Below are 20,786 nucleotides of genomic sequence, written 5' to 3'. Positions count from 1 at the left end.
CTTGTCAGCAGGTAATATGTATTGTCTGTAGGTGTATAAGGGTTGTGTGAGCAGATGCTATGTATTGTTTGTAGGTGTATAAGGACTGTGTGAGCAGGTGGTACGTATTGTTTGTAGGTGTATAAGGACCGTGTCAGCAGGTGGTATGTATTGTTTGTAGGTGTATAAGGACCGTGTGAGCAGGTGCTATGTATTGTTTGTAGGTGTATAAGGGCCGTGTGAGCAGGTGGTATGTATTGTTTGTAGGTGTATAAGGGTCTTGTGAGCAGGTAATATGTATTGTTTGTAGGTGTATAAGGGCCGTGTGACCATGTAATATGTATTGTTTGTAGGTGTATAAGGACCATGTGAGCAGGTGGTACGTATTGTTTGTAGGTGTATAAGGGTCTTATCAGCAGGTAATATGTATTGCTTGTAGGTGTATAAGGACCGTGTGAGCAGGGGGTATGTATTGTTTGTAGGTGTATAAGGGTCGACTGAGCAGGTAATATGTATTGTTTGTAGGTGTATAAGGACCGCGTGAGCAGGGGGTATGTATTGTTTGTAGGTGTATAAGGGCCGTGTGAGCAGGTGGTATGTATTGTTTGTAGGTGTATAAGGACCGTGTGAGCAGGTGGTATGTATTGTTTGTAGGTGTATAAGGGTCGTGTGAGCAGGTGGTATGTATTGTTTGCAGGTGTATAAGGGTCATGTGAGCAGGTTATATGTATTGCTTGTAGGTGTATAAGGGTCTTTTTTGTAGGTGTATAAGGGTCTTGTCAGCAGGTAATATGTATTGTCTGTAGGTGTATAAGGGTCGTGTGAGCAGGGGGTATGTATTGTTTGTAGGTGTATAAGGGCCGTGTGAGCAGGGGGTATGTATTCTATGTAGGTGTATAAGGGTCGTGTGAAAAGGTAATATGTATTGTTTGTAGGTGTATAAGGGTTGTGTGAGCAGATGCTATGTATTGTTTGTAGGTGTATAAGGACCATGTGAGCAGGTGCTATGTATTGTTTGTAGGTGTATAAGGACCGTGTGAGCAGGTGGTATGTATTGTTTGTAGGTGTATAAGGGTCGTGTGAGCAGGGGGTATGTATTGTTTGTAGGTGTATAAGGGTCGTGTGAGCAGGTGGTATTTATTGTTTGTAGGTGTATAAGGGCCGTGTGAGCAGGTGGTATGTATTGTTTGTACATGTATAAGGGCAGTGTGAGCAGGTGCTATGTATTGTTTGTAGGTGTATGAGGTCCGTGTGAGCAGGTAATATGTATTGCTTGTAGGTGTATAAGGGCCGTGTGAACAGGGGGTATGTATTGTTTGTAGGTGTATAAGGGTTGTGTGAGCAGGGGGTATGTATTGTTTGTAGGTGTATAAGGGTCTTGTTTGTAGGTGTATGAGGGTCTTGTCAGCAGGTAATGTGTATTGTCTGTAGGTGTATAAGGGTTGTGTGAGCAGATGCTATGTATTGTTTGTAGGTGTATAAGGACCGTGTGAGCTGGTGGTACGTATTGTTTGTGGGTGTATAAGGACCGTGTCAGCAGGTGGTATGTATTGTTTGTAGGTGTATAAGGACCGTGTGAGCAGGTGCTATGTATTGTGTGTTGGTGTATAAGGGCCGTGTGAGCAGGTGGTATGTATTGTTTGTAGGTGTATAAGGGCCGTGTGAGCAGGTGGTATGTATTGTTTGTAGGTGTATAAGGGCCGTGTGACCAGGTAATATGTATTGTTTGTAGGTGTATAAGGACCATGTGAGCAGGTGGTAAGCATTGTTTGTAGGTGTATAAGGGTCTTATCAGCAGGTAATATGTATTGCTTGTAGGTGTATAAGGACCGTGTGAGCAAGGGGTATGTATTGTTTGTAGGTGTATAAGGGTCGTGTCAGCAGGTAATATGTATTGTTTGTAGGTGTATAAGGACCGCGTGAGCAGGGGGTATGTATTGTTTGTAGGCGTATAAGGGCCGTGTGAGCAGGTGGTATGTATTGTTTGTAGGTGTATAAGGACCGTGTGAGCAGGTGGTATGTATTGTTTGTAGGTGTATAAGGGTCGTGTGAGCAGGTGGTATGTATTGTTTGCAGGTGTATAAGGGTCATGTGAGCAGGTTATATGTATTGCTTGTAGGTGTATAAGGGTCTTGTTTGTAGGTGTATAAGGGTCTTGTCAGCAGGTAATATGTATTGTCTGTAGGTGTATAAGGGTCGTGTGAGCAGGGGGTATGTATTCTTTGTAGGTGTATAAGGGCCGTGTGAGCAGGGGGTATGTATTCTTTGTAGGTGTTTAAGGGTCGTGTGAAAAGGTAATATGTATTGTTTGTAGGTGTATAAGGGTTGTCTGAGCAGGGGGTATGTATTGTTTGTAGTTGTATAAGGACCATGTGAGCAGGTGGTAGGTATTGTTTGTAGGTGTATAAGGACCGTGTGAGCAGGTAATATGTATTGTTTGTAGGTGTATAAGAACTATGTGAGCAGGTGGTACGTATTGTTTGTAGGTGTATAAGGGTCTTATCAGCAGGTAATATGTATTGCTTGTAGGTGTATAAGGACCGTGTGAGCAGGGGGTATGTATTGTTTGTAGGTGTATAAGGGTCGTGTGAGCAGGTAATATGTATTGTTTGTAGGTGTATAAGGACCGCGTGAGCAGGGGGTATGTATTGTTTGTAGGTGTATAAGGGCCGTGTGAGCAGGTGGTATGTATTGTTTGTAGGTGTATAAGGACCGTGTGAGCAGGTGGTATGTATTGTTTGTAGGTGTACAAGGGTCGTGTGAGCAGGTGGTATGTATTGTTTGCAGGTGTATAAGGGTTGTGTGAGCAGATGCTATATATTGTTTGTAGGGGTATAAGGACCGTGTGAGCAGGGGGTATGTATTGTTTGTAGGTGTATAAGGACCGTGTGAGCAGGTGGTATGTATTGTTTGTAGGTGTATAAGGACCGTGTGAGCAGGTGCTATGTATTGTTTGTAGGTGTATAAGGGCCGTGTGAGCAGGGGGTATGTATTGTTTGTAGGTGTATAAGGGTCTTGTTTGTAGGTGTATGAGGGTCTTGTCAGCAGGTAATATGTATTGTCTGTAGGTGTATAAGGGTTGTGTGAGCAGATGCTATGTATTGTTTGTAGGTGTATAAGGACTGTGTGAGCAGGTGGTACGTATTGTTTGTAGGTGTATAAGGACCGTGTCAGCAGGTGGTATGTATTGTTTGTAGGTGTATAAGGACCGTGTGAGCAGGTGCTATGTATTGTTTGTAGGTGTATAAGGGCCGTGTGAGCAGGTGGTATGTATTGTTTGTAGGTGTATAAGGGTCTTGTGAGCAGGTAATATGTATTGTTTGTAGGTGTATAAGGGCCGTGTGACCATGTAATATGTATTGTTTGTAGGTGTATAAGGACCATGTGAGCAGGTGGTACGTATTGTTTGTAGGTGTATAAGGGTCTTATCAGCAGGTAATATGTATTGCTTGTAGGTGTATAAGGACCGTGTGAGCAGGGGGTATGTATTGTTTGTAGGTGTATAAGGGTCGAGTGAGCAGGTAATATGTATTGTTTGTAGGTGTATAAGGACCGCGTGAGCAGGGGGTATGTATTGTTTGTAGGTGTATAAGGGCCGTGTGAGCAGGTGGTATGTATTGTTTGTAGGTGTATAAGGACCGTGTGAGCAGGTGGTATGTATTGTTTGTAGGTGTATAAGGGTCGTGTGAGCAGGTGGTATGTATTGTTTGCAGGTGTATAAGGCTCATGTGAGCAGGTTATATGTATTGCTTGTAGGTGTATAAGGGTCTTTTTTGTAGGTGTATAAGGGTCTTGTCAGCAGGTAATATGTATTGTCTGTAGGTGTATAAGGGTCGTGTGAGCAGGGGGTATGTATTGTTTGTAGGTGTATAAGGGCCGTGTGAGCAGGGGGTATGTATTCTATGTAGGTGTATAAGGGTCGTGTGAAAAGGTAATATGTATTGTTTGTAGGTGTATAAGGGTTGTGTGAGCAGATGCTATGTATTGTTTGTAGGTGTATAAGGACCATGTGAGCAGGTGCTATGTATTGTTTGTAGGTGTATAAGGACCGTGTGAGCAGGTGGTATGTATTGTTTGTAGGTGTATAAGGGTCGTGTGAGCAGGGGGTATGTATTGTTTGTAGGTGTATAAGGGTCGTGTGAGCAGGTGGTATTTATTGTTTGTAGGTGTATAAGGGCCGTGTGAGCAGGTGGTATGTATTGTTTGTACATGTATAAGGGCAGTGTGAGCAGGTGCTATGTATTGTTTGTAGGTGTATGAGGTCCGTGTGAGCAGGTAATATGTATTGCTTGTAGGTGTATAAGGGCCGTGTGAACAGGGGGTATGTATTGTTTGTAGGTGTATAAGGGTTGTGTGAGCAGGGGGTATGTATTGTTTGTAGGTGTATAAGGGTCTTGTTTGTAGGTGTATGAGGGTCTTGTCAGCAGGTAATGTGTATTGTCTGTAGGTGTATAAGGGTTGTGTGAGCAGATGCTATGTATTGTTTGTAGGTGTATAAGGACCGTGTGAGCTGGTGGTACGTATTGTTTGTGGGTGTATAAGGACCGTGTCAGCAGGTGGTATGTATTGTTTGTAGGTGTACAAGGACCGTGTGAGCAGGTGCTATGTATTGTGTGTTGGTGTATAAGGGCCGTGTGAGCAGGTGGTATGTATTGTTTGTAGGTGTATAAGGGCCGTGTGAGCAGGTGGTATGTATTGTTTGTAGGTGTATAAGGGCCGTGTGACCAGGTAATATGTATTGTTTGTAGGTGTATAAGGACCATGTGAGCAGGTGGTAAGCATTGTTTGTAGGTGTATAAGGGTCTTATCAGCAGGTAATATGTATTGCTTGTAGGTGTATAAGGACCGTGTGAGCAAGGGGTATGTATTGTTTGTAGGTGTATAAGGGTCGTGTCAGCAGGTAATATGTATTGTTTGTAGGTGTATAAGGACCGCGTGAGCAGGGGGTATGTATTGTTTGTAGGCGTATAAGGGCCGTGTGAGCAGGTGGTATGTATTGTTTGTAGGTGTATAAGGACCGTGTGAGCAGGTGGTATGTATTGTTTGTAGGTGTATAAGGGTCGTGTGAGCAGGTGGTATGTATTGTTTGCAGGTGTATAAGGGTCATGTGAGCAGGTTATATGTATTGCTTGTAGGTGTATAAGGGTCTTGTTTGTAGGTGTATAAGGGTCTTGTCAGCAGGTAATATGTATTGTCTGTAGGTGTATAAGGGTCGTGTGAGCAGGGGGTATGTATTCTTTGTAGGTGTATAAGGGCCGTGTGAGCAGGGGGTATGTATTCTTTGTAGGTGTATAAGGGTCGTGTGAAAAGGTAATATGTATTGTTTGTAGGTGTATAAGGGTTGTCTGAGCAGATGCTATGTATTGTTTGTAGGTGTATAAGGACCATGTGAGCAGGTGCTATGTATTGTTTGTAGGTGTATAAGGGTCTTATCAGCAGGTAATATGTATTGCTTGTAGGTGTATAAGGACCGTGTGAGCAGGGGCAATGTATTGTCTGCAGGTGTATAAGGGTTGTGTGAGCAGATGCTATATATTGTTTGTAGGGGTATAAGGACCGTGTGAGCAGGGGGTATGTATTGTTTGTAGGTGTATAAGGACCGTGTGAGCAGGTGGTATGTATTGTTTGTAGGTGTATAAGGACCGTGTGAGCAGGTGCTATGTATTGTTTGTAGGTGTATAAGGGCCGTGTGAGCAGGGGGTATGTATTGTTTGTAGGTGTATAAGGGTCTTGTTTGTAGGTGTATGAGGGTCTTGTCAGCAGGTAATATGTATTGTCTGTAGGTGTATAAGGGTTGTGTGAGCAGATGCTATGTATTGTTTGTAGGTGTATAAGGACCGTGTGAGCAGGTGGTACGTATTGTTTGTAGGTGTATAAGGACCGTGTCAGCAGGTGGTATGTATTGTTTGTAGGTGTATAAGGACCGTGTGAGCAGGTGCTATGTATTGTTTGTAGGTGTATAAGGGCCGTGTGAGCAGGTGGTATGTATTGTTTGTAGGTGTATAAGGGCCGTGTGAGCAGGTGGTATGTATTGTTTGTAGGTGTATAAGGGTCTCGTGAGCAGGTAATATGTATTGTTTGTAGGTGTATAAGGGCCGTGTGACCATGTAATATGTATTGTTTGTAGGTGTATAAGGACCATGTGAGCAGGTGGTACGTATTGTTTGTAGGTGTATAAGGGTCTTATCAGCAGGTAATATGTATTGCTTGTAGGTGTACAAGGACCGTGTGAGCAGGGGGTATGTATTGTTTGTAGGTGTATAAGGGTCGAGTGAGCAGGTAATATGTATTGTTTGTAGGTGTATAAGGACCGCGTGAGCAGGGGGTATGTATTGTTTGTAGGTGTACAAGGGCCGTGTGAGCAGGTGGTATGTATTGTTTGTAGGTGTATAAGGACCGTGTGAGCAGGTGGTATGTATTGTTTGTAGGTGTATAAGGGTCGTGTGAGCAGGTGGTATGTATTGTTTGCAGGTGTATAAGGGTCATGTGAGCAGGTTATATGTATTGCTTGTAGGTGTATAAGGGTCTTTTTTGTAGGTGTATAAGGGTCTTGTCAGCAGGTAATATGTATTGTCTGTAGGTGTATAAGGGTCGTGTGAGCAGGGGGTATGTATTGTTTGTAGGTGTATAAGGGCCGTGTGAGCAGGGGGTATGTATTCTATGTAGGTGTATAAGGGTCGTTTGAAAAGGTAATATGTATTGTTTGTAGGTGTATAAGGGTTGTGTGAGCAGATGCTATGTATTGTTTGTATGTGTATAAGGACCATGTGAGCAGGTGCTATGTATTGTTTGTAGGTGTATAAGGACCGTGTGAGCAGGTGGTATGTATTGTTTGTAGGTGTATAAGGGTCGTGTGAGCAGGGGGTATGTATTGTTTGTAGGTGTATAAGGGTCGTGTGAGCAGGTGGTATTTATTGTTTGTAGGTGTATAAGGGCCGTGTGAGCAGGTGGTATGTATTGTTTGTACGTGTATAAGGGCAGTGTGAGCAGGTGCTATGTATTGTTTGTAGGTGTGTGAGGTCTGTGTGAGCAGGTAATATGTATTGCTTGTAGGTGTATAAGGGCCGTGTGAGCAGGGGGTATGTATTGTTTGTAGGTGTATAAGGGCCATGTGAGCAGGTAATATGTATTGTTTGTAGGTGTATAAGGACCGTGTGAGCAGGTGGTATGTATTGTTTGTAGGTGTATAAGGACCATGTGAGCAGGTAATATGTATTATCTGTAGGTGTGTAAGGACCGTGTGAGCAGGTGGTATGTATTGTTTGTAGGTGTATAAGGACCGTGTGAGCAGGTAATATGTATAGTTTGTAGGTGTATAAGGGTCGTGTGAGCAGGTAATATGTATTGTTTGTAGGTGTATAAGGGTCGTGTAAGCAGGTGGTATGTATTGTTTGTAGGTGTATAAGGGTCGTGTGAGCAGTTGGTATGTATTGTTTATAGGTATATAAGGGTCATGTGAGCAGGTGCTATGTATTGTTTGTAGGTGTATAAGTGTCGTGTGAGCAGGGGGTATGCATTGTTTGTAGGTGTATATGGGTCGTGTGAGCAGGTGCTATGTATTGTTTGTAGTTGTATAAGGGTCGTTTGAGCAGGTGGTATGTATTGTTTGTAGGTGTATAAGGACTGTGTGAGCAGGTAATAAGTATTGTTTGTAGATGTATGAAGGCCGTGTGAGCAGGTAATATGTATTGTTTGTAGGTGTATAAGGGCCGTTTGAGCAGGTGGTATGTATTGTTTGTAGGTGTATAAGGGTCTTGTCAGCAGGTGGTATGTATTGTTTGTAGGTGTATAAGGGCCGTGTGAGCAGGTGGTATGTATTGTTTGTAGGTATATAAGGACCGTGTGAGCAGGTGCTATGTATTGTTTGTGAATGTTTTTGTGTTTTTTTACCTGCCATAGTGTAAGCAGCAGTGATCACTAGCAGAACGCCAGTGGACAAATACAGGTCCCAGCCCAGAGACACCTGGATAAACAACGCTCCAGAGAAGATATCTGTCTAGATAACACACACACACACACACACACACACACAAATGGAAAACTATTCAAATCGCAGGTCAATAATTAAAAGTAATTTGAGCTGTAATTAAGGTAAAACAATCAGATTATCATCAGATGTAAAGCTAAACAACCAGTCCTTGCTTTATTTTTACTTGTGTACCTTATTACAGGTTACCTTACATCAGAGCAGTCCCTAAATATATCATATGTTCTGTATGTGTCACATCATTCTATGCATGTCAGTGAATACATGTTGTCGTCAGTGTCCCTGCAGGTCTTACAGATATCTTCGTGAAGATGTAGAGTATGAGAGAAAGAGTGGACATGTAGATCCGTATCCTCTGCCCTCCAAAACGTTTCCCCAAATACTCGGGCATGGTTACCACTCCAGCAGAGATGTAGACTGGCACAAACAGCCAGCCCAGAGCCACCAGGACCCACGCTGCCTGCAGGACCATGCACACAGAGTTTAGAAGTGGTACCAGTAGCTATGCTGTAACTTTAACACAGAACACAGTCAGAAACATCAGAAACAGCATCTCATACATTCCATTCAAAGCCCCCGACTGCAATTCCTCCTGCTGCTCCTGTTCCTGCCAGGCCAATGAACAGACCACTGCCCACATTGCTGGACATCAGAGAAGCTCCAATCTGTAAGGCCATGGAAATGTTTAAGTAAAAGCAGTTTAAATGTTTGATAATGATAAGGACACAACAACACAATATAAACAATAATAATGATAATGTAATAATAATCAACAATCATCTGGGGCAAACATCAGTTCTGTTTCAGTCTCCATTGCACTTACAGAACTGGGATGATGAGGGAAAAATGGAATGTAATTATTTAAAATGTGATGATTAAGTGTCTGACATCATTAAGCACAAACACTTAATTCTTGTTTTACTTTAATGTGACAGATCATTTAAGGAGAGGACACGCAAAATGTTCACTTATATCTGATGCACTTCTGGAATAGTATGTGGTTTGTTCTTTAGATTTTGATCTATTTGCAGATGACACTTTTTTTTCTGTTTACTTATAAACAACTGGGTTGCTGAAGCGTCTTGTGATGTAGGCTGAAAGGTACAGGCTACTAATTCCTGCATGCATGACAAACCCTGGATAGGCCTCTCCTCCCAGTATTGACCAGACTTCACTTGTGGAGTTGGCGCAACCTGGGCAGCACTCAGCTGGCTAAAGCCTAACAGGACTTCAGACTGTCGGTTATAAAAATCCCACACATGCCTTGCTCCTAAGTGCCTGACAAGTGGGCAGTCTGGACTCCCAATCCTACCGTGGACCAGCGTCGCAACCTGATCACCACTTTAATCCAAGGCGTTAGTGAATGGCTCTGAGAGTTTTTTGAGAATTGTGCCCCCCCCCCCCTCCACAAAGTCCATTGGCGATGCTGCGGCGCGACGGGAGCAGAGACTGATCATCCTGGAAGCTCCTAGCTCCAAAGGCACACACCTGGCGGCAAGGATCTGATGGTCGTCTCTACATGAACCTGGAAAGCTTTGCGTGGATTCAGCAGCAACCTTGCGAAGGAGAGCCCTTTTTAGGGACATCACTGCTTCCCCCAACCAGGGGAAGGCCCTAGAAAATGTGGGTTAAAAACAGCTGTATCCCATGTCTCCTGACTGGAATACCGCATCCAATGGGGAAATCCATTTCTTGTGGGTGAAATAAGGAAGTTTTTACACTACTGACTTCTGGAACCTGGAACATTAGGACTCTTGATCGGAATTACTCTGATAGACCAGAACGACAAACTGCCCTTATTGCACAACAACTCTCTCGCTTCAAATCAGATGAAGGCCAACTTGAAGAAAAAGGTCTCGGATATACATTCATATGGAAAGGATTACCAGAAATAGACCACCGAATTCATGGAGTCGGCTTTGCGATCAGATCCAAACTTGTCCGTGACCTGAATCTAACACCTGTTTGCATTAACGAATGCATCTTCTCCATCAGATTACCATGGATACTTCCTGACTGCCATCAGCGCTTATGCTCCAACTCTTGATGCTGACGATGAGGCGAAAATAGCTTTCTACACACCCTATCAAGAACTATTTCCACTGTAACAACAGCTGACAAGCTCATCCTTTTGGGTGACCTCAACACTCGCATTGGCAGAGACAGTAAAACATTGAGCAACATCATTGGGAAGCATAGAGTCAGTAAATGCAACTCAAACGGAAGCCTTTTCTTTGGCCTCTGTGCGGAACATGGCCTCATCATCACAAATACTATCTTCCAACTCAAAATGAGTCAGAAAACTAACTGGATGCATCCACGATCCCACCACTAGCATCTCATTGACTTTGTGATTGTACACATGAAGGACCAATCCAACGTCCATGTCACCAAGGCACTCCTGCATGCTGACGATTGTTGGACCGAACATAGGCTGGTCATCTCCAAGCTCCACCTGCAACTCAAACCCAAGGCTAGATGCCCTGCTATGACCATCCCGCTAAAGGAAAATGAACATCCGAAAGCTTGACGATCTCAGCGTAAGAAGAAGCTTCTGGAATAAGATCACGGAAGTCCTGAAGGATGTTGCCCTCATCGAAAACAACCCCATATCAAACTGGATAAACCTAAAAATGACTCTCCTCGCTGTAGCTGAAACCGAAATTGGTATTCTCTAAAGATGTCACCAGCACTGGTTTGATAAGAACAACCAGGAAATTCTCAACCTGATCAGCACAAAGAATCAAGCTCGTCTCTCCTGGGAGAACAATAGAACCTTCAAGAGAAAAGAAGAGCACTACAAGAAACTGAAGTCAAAAACCCAAGCTCAACTCCACTCCATGAAGGATGCTTGGTGGCAAAGTAAAGCCCTTGAGATCCAGGGCTACGCAGACCAGAACCACCTCCATGACTTCTTCTCTGCTACCCATACCATCTACGGGCCCATCAAGACCACACCAACACCAATTAAAACAGAGGACAGTGTAACAATTCTGAGGGATGATGTAGCCATCAGTCAACGATGGAAACAGCACTTCCATTCGTTCCTCTGCAAACCATCATGAGCGTCTCCCGACTGCCTTGATGGCCTACCTACTCTGCCGCAAAAACCGTGGATGTCTGCACCTCCTTCCGCCAAGGAGCTTCAAAAAGTGATCGCTCAGATGCGCACCAACAAAGCGGCTGGACCCGACAGAATCCCTGCAGAACTGTATAAGTATGGAGGACTACCTCTTCGGAAGCGGCTGTACGAAATCATCGTGTAGATCTGGGAAACCCGGACCGCCCCAGCTGATTTCAGAGATGCAGACATCATTACCATTTTCAAATAAGGGGACCGAGGAGTATGCGGCAATTACAGAGGAATTTCCCTCCTCTCAACAGTTGGAAAAATTCTGTTGCGGATCCTTCTGAATCATTTCACCACCCTGGCCGAAGAAGTTCTCCCCGAATCCCAAAGCAGTTTTCGATACCACAGAGGAGCCACCGATATGATCTTTGTGGCATGACAGCACATGGAAAAGGCAAGAGAACAACAGAAGACAATGTTTTTCATCTTTTTCGACCCCGAGAAAGCATTTGATTCTCTTCCGAGAGTCATTTCGTAGGAAGTGCTATCCAAATCTGGATGCCCTGACCATTTCATCCAGATGATTCACGCCCTCCATGATGACATGAAAGGCTGTGTCTGTTCCCGTGGAACCCTTTCCAAGTCTTTCCCCATGGATTGTGGAGTAAAGCAAGGCTGTGTTCTAGCGCCTCCATTATTTTCCTTATACCTGGCTGCTCTCTTGCAGAAGACAGATCGGTCACTCGACAGTAAAGTCACCATCCGTTACCACTTTGATGGCAGCCTGTTCAATCTCCAGCACTTGAAATCTAAGAACAAGACATCCACCAACGTCATCATCAGCTTCAATATGCCAATGATAATGCTGCTCCTGCCATGACTCCAGAAGGTCTTCAGTCAATACCAACTCCAGGCGTACGAAACGTTTGGCTTTTCTGTGAACATCAAGAAAACCAAAATACTTGCTGTTGTGCCTCAGGATACTCCAGGAGTTCCGCTTCAAATCACCATCCTTCGCCAACCTATAGAACAAGTTCAATCCTTTCAGTACCTTGGAAATATCCTCGAAGAAACGTGCAGTTTAAAACCAGGCATCACAAACAGACTGAATGCTGCCCACACTGCCTTTGGCCGACTTTCTCACCGTGTTTTCTATGATTGTGATGTCAAGACATCAACCAAAATCATGGTTTACCGTGCAATAGTTCTTTCAACCCTCCTGTATGGTTGTGAAGCCTGGACCCCCTGCAAGTACCAAATCCGTAAACTAGAACGCTCCCACCAGCAAAAACTGAGAAGTATTCTGGGAATTTCCTGGCAAGAACGGGTCACCAACAATCAAGTTCTCGAAGGAGCCGATCTCCTTTCCATCGAGATGACAATTGAACATCACCAGCTGCGGTGGCTTGGCCACATCCAGAGGATGCCAAACGACAGACTCCCAAAACAAATTCTATACTCCGAACTGACTGAAGGTCAAAGAAAAAGACGAGCTCCCAAAAAATGCTACAAGGACGTTCAAGGGAACGCTGATCACCTTCAACATCAACCCTAAGAACTGGGAAAAAGTAGCGGAAAATCGAAAATACTGGAGAGCTGCCTGCCTGGCTGGTTCCATCAAGGTCCGAAACTGACAAACGAATGCATGTGGAAGAAAAGCGCCGCCACCAAGAAATCCGCAAAGAACAGAGCCACAGGAATGGGTCCATCCCCTATTATCCCCAGTCCATGCTGTTCCAGACTCTTCTATTCTCACCTTGTACTGTCAAGCCATCTTCGTTTCAAGCACACACCTTAATCTCTTGGAATGGCTCCTCAGACACGAGAGACGCCAGCGACGACGACTTAGAAACTCATGAAATGTACATACAGTGTACACTTGTTTTTATGTGTCACCCAACAAAACTCCACTGTGTCAGCCTTGGAAGGTAGAGAATAGAGCTGTGCACTGGAACAAGGGAGGTGCAGGCAATGTTAGCATTTGCAATTAGAGCTCCCTGGTTTATTTAGCAATGTTTCCACCAGGATAGTCTTTTTCAGGCAAATGCCCATGTGAAGGAAATGTGGGTATATGTAGGGTTGAAACAGTGACGTCATAGTTATAATCAAACCAAGTACAGCTGGTGTTTTTCAGTCGCTTTGCAGTTATCAAACCAGGAAGTGAGACTGTAGGTTAGAATACTTTTAACAGTGCCCCTGTAGAAGGTGGTGAGGGCTGGAATGTGGAGGCTTGCCCTTTTAAGTCTCCGGAGGAGGTGGAGCTGCTGCTGGGGCTTTTTAACGATGGCCAAGGTGTTAATAGTTGAGGTCAGGTCGTCCGCCAGGTGCACTCCCAGAAACACGATGTTACTGACCCTCTCCACAGTGGCCCCATCGATGGTCAGCGGTATATGGTGGTGCCTGCCAGCCCTCCTGAAGTCAATCACCATCTCTTTTGTTTTACTTATATTCAATGACGAGCTGCTCAAAGCACTTCATACCCATGGGAGTGAGGGCCCATGGGAGGGGGCGCCCATTGGAGTGAGGGCGGAAGTCATTCATACTGGCTGGGTTTGACTATTTGGGCAGGGGAATGATGATGGCACTTTTAAGTCAGTTGGGCACTACTGATTGACTGAGCGAGGTGTTGAAGTTGTTTGCAAAAACATCTTTCAGCTGTTCTAGGCAGTCCTTAATAACACACCCAGATATGCTGTCTGGCCCCATTGCTTTGCATGGGTTGACACTGGCAAAGACTTTCTGTACCCTAGCTGTAGACGGCTGGAGTACCTGGTCGCTTGGTGATGGTGGAAGTGTCTGCGCCCTCCTGTTGTTGGTTACCTCAAAACGTGCAAAAAAATAATTGAGTTTGTCTATTAGGGAGGGATCTTTATGGCATGCCTGCGGGGGTAGGGGCTTGTAGTCGGTTATGGGATATACTTTTCCCCAATCACTAAAATGTATGACATCAGAAAGCATGAATTATGTAGACGTATGTAAACAGAAATGACTGCTAATAGTTCATTTGTACATGGTGCTCTGTACTTCATGTTCCTGCACTTGGTACTTATGAGGTGACTGAATGCATCTTGCTGATGTAAAGCTCTCTAAACTATTTTATTTGTATTTTGTAGTTTTTTATTTATTTATAATTGTAATTAATGTTAATTTTTTATTTATTTATCTATTCATTTATTTATTTTTGCACCAGCAATGGGTGAGGGTTGGGTGGGAGGGGGCTGGGAAATTACCAAAATATGGAGGGACAATCATCTCCATTTATATTGTATTTGTATTTTTCGTACACCCTATGTCCCTTCCAATAAAATATTGTTGGAAATATTTTAGTCTGTATATTTTCATGTTTCACTGTTTTAGGCTACACTTGGAACTTTTAGTAGAGGCCTTATGACATTACAAAAGCATAATCTGGTTACTTTATGTAAATGACAGTCCTGGAATGACATTATTGATGTAATCTCAAGGACAATAGCAACACCGCAAAATCAAATTTTCCACACAAAACTACATCATCCCCCATCAAGAACTTGGCATACTCACAGGCCACCAGGTCATTGAACGGCCAGCTAGGAAGTATCCACCCACAGTACTGCGATTGGCTTCCACTGATGACTGGACAATTAGAGAGAAAAGACTAAAATCACCCCCAAGAGTAGAAACATCCCTAAACCAGCAAGACCGTCAATTTGACGGTTTTGGATTTTCAGTTTAATAACGTTGTGAAAAAAATATATAGACCTGCCACTCCCCGAGTGCTCCTAAAATTGCATATATTTGCATTAAAATGAGTTTCAGATCAACTGCATAAAAAAAGTTATGAAGAGATCTACCTAAAACGACCATGTGCGGACAACATGATGTCTCGTAATTTGCGCGTGATGGTGTGCGTCATGTCAGTATTTGTGACATGTGTTGGTGGCGTCATTTCCTTGGTGAAGTTCGTTGCTCTGTCCCAGAAACAGTGCTCTGTCCCAGTGCAGAGAAATAGTCTAAACTTTTACAGACACACCATGACTACCACCGAGGCATTGCAGTATTTACAGGCGTTGGACAGCCGCCATTTTAAATTGTTTGAAAAATAGCATTAAAGTTGTGAAAATGCTAATTTTGGTGTCAGTTAGTTTCATAACAGACATACTAACATATGTAATGCATTAATATCTCAACTGGGTATTTATCTTGACCAGCAGCCTCGTAGTTGGGGGGAAAAAAGCGAAGGACCTACCAGGGCCCAGAAGGGGGGGGGGGTTAAAGCCTTGAATTAAAAGTTTGTTTTGGTTTACAAATTTTTATTTCTAACTAATTAGTGTCATAACTTCAGTTTCATTGGCTCAATAAATAGGTTGAGGGACTTAAAGAATATAGTGGAGGCTCTTTGAGGCCCCTCTCACCCCTTACAAAAGGTACAAAATGGTTTAGTCTGCCCCTCACGAGCATCTCCCAATGCCGCTCATCTAGTCCTGTCACGAGTGACTGCTGATACTAGGTTAAGTCAGGTTTTAATAGATGAATGTGCTGTGATTGTAAATAATATACAGTATGCTAGAACTAAAAAAAGTGACGCGTGAGAGACAAAAGAGGAAAGGGGCCCACAGAGACTGTTTATGTATAGGGCCCAGAATTTTGTGCTACAGCCCTGATCTTGACAGAATATAGAGTTTTAAAACTGTGGGCCCATGGCCATTCTAGTAGTTTTTTAGTTCCGGTCGTTGATTGGGACTGTTTCAATATTTATTTTCAGTTCTTTTTTACATGTCACGTTTTATAGGCCTTATTACGTTTGTTAGATTAGCAATATGTGTTGTCTGTTTTGTTTTTCAGGTAATATTTTCACTTTTTCAATTTTGATATTCAAGTTCGACCATGACTCTGTGAAGTTTAAATTGTTTAAAAACAGTATTATAGTTGTTAAAATTTTAATACTGGTGTCAGCTAGTTTCCTAACAGACATACTAAAATATGTAATGCATTAATATCTCAGTTGAGTGCTTATCTTGACAGAATGTAGACTTTAAAAACCGGCCGTTATTTTGACCGCCCATGGTGGTTTTAGGTAGGCGTGAAATCCCGGTGGTTCTATAAAGTCATTTTTCTGCTTAGCTTAAATGTAACTTCTTCAGGCAGGCAGACATAAATAAGATTAGCTGAAGAAATCCTGTGGGTGTGCTGGATCATGTTAAGAGGCAACATACTGTTGCCTTAGATCCATAGATTCCCTTTTTTTTCAAAGTTGGAAAACTAAATACCCCACACAAGAAGTTGTCATACCCTACTGTAACGATAGGGTGACATGAGGAAGTTTGCTGCGGACTGAGAGTTTAAGAGAGGTCAATCGCCAGCTGTTAGCAGCTGCTACAGGCAGTTATAGGTAATAAGCAGCTAACCTGTGTGTACTCAAAGTTAAAAAATAGTCAGCTGGTGGCAGGGCCTTTTCCTATTGGGCCCCGTTCTTGTGGAATAATCTGCCTGCTGCCATCAGATAATCAGAGTCTGTTGAGTCCTTTAAATCCAAACTTAAAACTCATCTTTTTGTCTTAGCCTACAATTAGTTGCCTTTAAATTGAGTGCTTCACAACCTGTACTGTATGGTGGGTCGGTTCATGTCTCAATTAATTTACCAACCACTGTTCTGCCGATGAGATTATAGCATATAGATTGTAGCATATAGATTATAGAGTATACATTCTAGAGTATACATTATAGTGTATATAGTATAGATTATAGCATGATTGTAGCATGTAGATATGTAGATTATAGCGTATAGGTTATAGATTATAGCATATAGATTATAGAGTATAGATTATAGCATGTAGATTATAGAGTATAGAGTATAAATTATAGCATATAGATTATAGAGTATAGATTATAGTGTATAGGTTATAGAGTATAGATTATAGCATATATATTATAGTGTATATATTATAGAGTATAGATTATAGCATATAGATTATAGTGCATAGATTATAGAGTATAGATTATTGACTATTGCAAACTGTTCCCTTCTCTGTCATGTCTTTTCTCTCTCTGAATGATGTCTTCTCCTTTCTCTTCTCCTGCATATGTGAACATTGTGATGCGAGTCTCCCTTGTGTGCACGTGCAGTCGGTCCTCCTCCCAGGTCTCCATGGTGACAGTGGTCACGTCACGTGGCTCTGGTCCTAGGCTGTTCTGGTGGTGTCTGGACACCACTTGGCATCCTCCTCATCATATTCTTTATATATTTTACAAGTCCATTATAATTGTGTTATGCTCTTTCAGTGTTGTATTGTGTAAATTGTGTAAACACAACATCATTGCACGTCGTCCATCTTGGGAGAGAGATCCCTCCGCTGTTGCTCTCCCTGAGGTTTCTTCCTGGTTTTTTCCCCTCCCTGTTGAAGGTTTTTAGGGAGTTGTTTCTTATTCGATGTGAGAGTGTAAGGACAGGATGTTGTGTTGCTGTAAAGCCCCCTGAGGCAAAGTTGTAATTTGTGATAGTGGGCTGTACAAATAAAACTGACGTGACATAACTGTGTCATGCGATATGCTACTACACCTTAACAACACACATTACTGGGACCAGTACAGAACATTGCAGATGAAAATGTAATATCCAGGAATTCACATTACAGACACCACCCCGACTACACCTCCAACAAACTGGCCACAGTTTCAAACTTCACCATAAATGCCCCAGCCATGTACTAGCTTTTGACCTAGTCTTGTTTCTGGTGAAGTTCTTGTTAAAATCCTCATTACCGCCACCTGTTGGTGACCTCTGACCATGGCGTTGAGAGTAGTTAAAAATTTACCCTTTTTTGGGATTTTCATCCTTCTTGTTTCGCATTTTAATGTAAGAAAAGGCAGTAAAAAGCCAAGAAGTCATGTTATCCATTTTTTAGATTCTTCATGAACAAGCAAAATACAGAGACACCTTTATGGAATCAGACTAAACACATTAACTTGACCAGTAAACACATGAAGTTGACTAGTAAAGACATTAACTCGACTAGTAAACACATTAACTTGACTAGTAAACAAATTAACTCGATCAGCAAACTAGTAGTCGAGTTAATGTGTTTAGTAGTTAACGTAACACATAAACTCAACTACTATACAAATTAACTCGACTAGTAAACACATAAACTCGACTACTAAACAAATTAACTCGACTAGTAAACACATTAAGCTGACTGGCATAATAAAAGCACATAGTGCTATTAATCAAGTGTACATTTCTAAACGAACTTTTGAGTTTTCCTTAAAAAGAAGGCGCAAAAATTGGAATTAATCAGCCAGGTTGTTCCTTTTTTGGTTTCTTAATCAGAAATACCTGATCAGCATGTTGTCTTCCAGGTAGAAAATGAACCAGTCTTACCCAGATACCAACTGCCATGACGAAGATGAAGTACAACACAACCACAGCGATGTCAGCAGCTTCCATGGTGAAGCCAGTGTGTGGAGACGTCCTTGTTGTGGACGGGCCAGTGGGGCTGAAGGCTGCAGGCAACATACAGAGAATTAAAGGTAAAACTTCACCTTCATTAGGCATGTTTCACTTCAGTCAAGTGGATCAAAACCTCAATAGAGACTGAATAGTAAGAGATAGGAAAAAACACGTAATATTAGTAGTACAGTGGCTTTCAACTCTGGTCTCTCAAACCCACAAGACTGCTGGTTTTATTTTCTGTCAGATAGCAGTTTTCTTACTTGTTCCCGATCTAAAACTCCTTGACTCCTCAAGCTCTCATGTACAGGTGAAATACCTGGTTGTATATAACAAAACAAAACACAGGAGCAGTACTTGTTCCTGAAGACCCCAGCTCCTGGCACAAGTACAAATGAGACCGCCTAGCTACTGTCCGTTGCCATTTTAATATTTGTGTATGTCTTCATGTCTCAAAGTGAAAATCCGTCCTCTGGAAAGTATTATTTGACCTCCAGCGTGATGAAGAATGGATGGAAGTGCACTGCCCATTGACAAGTGTTGCTTGTTAATGGACTACTGATGGCGCTCATGCAGCAGGGAGGGGGACTATGTATACGGATAATAACACTATGGAATCAGGGATCAGGAACACTTTATTTCACTTCATGCACTTGCGTACATGAAATGAAACGAAATGCCGTTTCCCCCAGCCCACAGCAGCACAACACAAAGACAACAGCACATCCAGAAACTACAAGAACACACATGCCCAAACTGACATACTAAAAATAAACAAAAAATCACTGTCCAAGGGAACGAATGCCAGCCAGGATGACTATCGGAACCGCCGGTCTGCATGGGTTAGCAGTTAGCTTAGCCTGCCCCGCTACCTGTCAGGCCGCCGTCAGAGTTTCCTCCTCGGGTGCAGCTCCAGGCAGGAGCCGTGGTCTCCGGGCCCACAGAACGAAGCAGCCCAAGCTCTTCCAGCCAGACACCCTCGACACACCTCCCCGCACTCCTCACGACGACATCAAGAACACCACAGTCAGCGCCAGGTGAGGCTGCCGCCAGACCGCCCTCGGTGGTATCGGAACTGCCGGTCTGCATGGGCTAGCAGTTAGCTTAGCCTGCCCGATCTCCCAGCCGATCCAGCACCAGCTCTCCCAGCCATCAAATGAAGACAAAACTTAGACACAGATGTGGACAAAGACACTGCATGGACGGTACTGCATGGACGGTACTGGGTGAGGCCGCTGCAAATGTTTATTCGCGCATTTTATAGTGATGAGGAAAAAAGCAAATGTTGTATTTTTCCTATGTATTCTATTAGGGCCTAGGCGAACGCGTGGACCCAAGGAGGCAGGAGACAGTGCAGTGGTGCTAAAACGGGTTTATTCGTCTTAGCCAAAAGGTCGGCAACAGAAAAAGGCAGGGGGCGGTGACTGAAGGCAGGCTGGCGCCTTCCCGGGATCTGGGCTGAAGCAACGAGGTCCTGGATCTGGAAATGTCAAGGGGGAGAGTTTGGTCAAGAAATAAACAAACAAACGGCGAGAACGCTTTCTGGGGAAACTTCTTCTGGGTAGGGTAGGCAGGTACTACCGATGAGACGGGATTATCTGGCAAGGTGGTGGAGACTGAACCAGGCTTTTATGGAGGACAGGTGGGTAATTGCACATGGGGATCAGGTGTGCCTCCATGTCGCAGCCCATCCTGCAGGTACTCGGAGAGAGGAAACACTCAGACCATAACATATTCAAATCCATCAAAAAGCAATATTGTTCAGCTGAAGCCTCGCAGCAGCCTGCAGTGACCAGAAACATGTAACAAAGAACAGCCGTCTGCTGCACGCCACCGTATTAAGACATGAACCGTTTGAAAGGAGGTTGGCTCCAAATGGGGCGGCGTCCATGGGCTATTTTTAGCCCTTCCCGAGCGGAAGCGGAAGCTTCGCAGCAAACGGAAGTCAGACATCGGATGCACTAGACTAGAAATAAGCTGTTGTAATTTTCTTCGTTTTTTGCGATTTTTTTTTTTGCCGTTTTCACCTATTTTTCTAGTGTGCCATGGTGTACATAAAACATTGCAGCTAAGGGGAATGCAGTAGTGACTCCAGATACGCGGATAGTTCGCATATGGTGGGTGTAGGGTTCCTTCAATATCCGAAGCCCAAGCAGCAGCTGGAGAAGTGTTTACGTTGGATCAGATCTCGCAGCCGTCCACACGAGCAATTCAGCGTTAACAAAGTCCATAAAATGACGTTCGTTTGTACCAAAATTTTTGTTGGAGGAGAAGGACCGACGGATGATCACTCTGATCCAGTTCCAGCACGTTATTGTCAAGAG

General features: G+C 43.4%; 1 protein-coding gene across 1 annotated transcript in view; it reads right to left on the bottom strand.

Annotated features, from left to right (window-relative positions):
- Positions 1-20,786, bottom strand: part of slc5a9 (solute carrier family 5 member 9) — a 551,736-nt gene that overhangs the window by 480,808 nt on the left and 50,142 nt on the right. The window contains exons 2-6 of the mRNA XM_056275631.1: positions 18,394-18,515; positions 14,577-14,648; positions 8,527-8,631; positions 8,262-8,426; positions 7,870-7,975 (exon numbers count right to left, since the gene is read on the bottom strand). Coding sequence (XP_056131606.1) covers positions 7,870-7,975; positions 8,262-8,426; positions 8,527-8,631; positions 14,577-14,648; positions 18,394-18,515 — 570 coding nt within the window. The remainder of the gene's footprint in view (positions 1-7,869; positions 7,976-8,261; positions 8,427-8,526; positions 8,632-14,576; positions 14,649-18,393; positions 18,516-20,786) is intronic.

This window comes from Lampris incognitus, chromosome 3 (genome assembly GCF_029633865.1).
Source record: "Lampris incognitus isolate fLamInc1 chromosome 3, fLamInc1.hap2, whole genome shotgun sequence".
Taxonomy (NCBI): Eukaryota; Metazoa; Chordata; class Actinopteri; order Lampriformes; family Lampridae; genus Lampris; species Lampris incognitus.
Note: the sequence above shows the minus strand (reverse complement) of the source record. Positions and strands in the feature narration are given on the sequence as shown.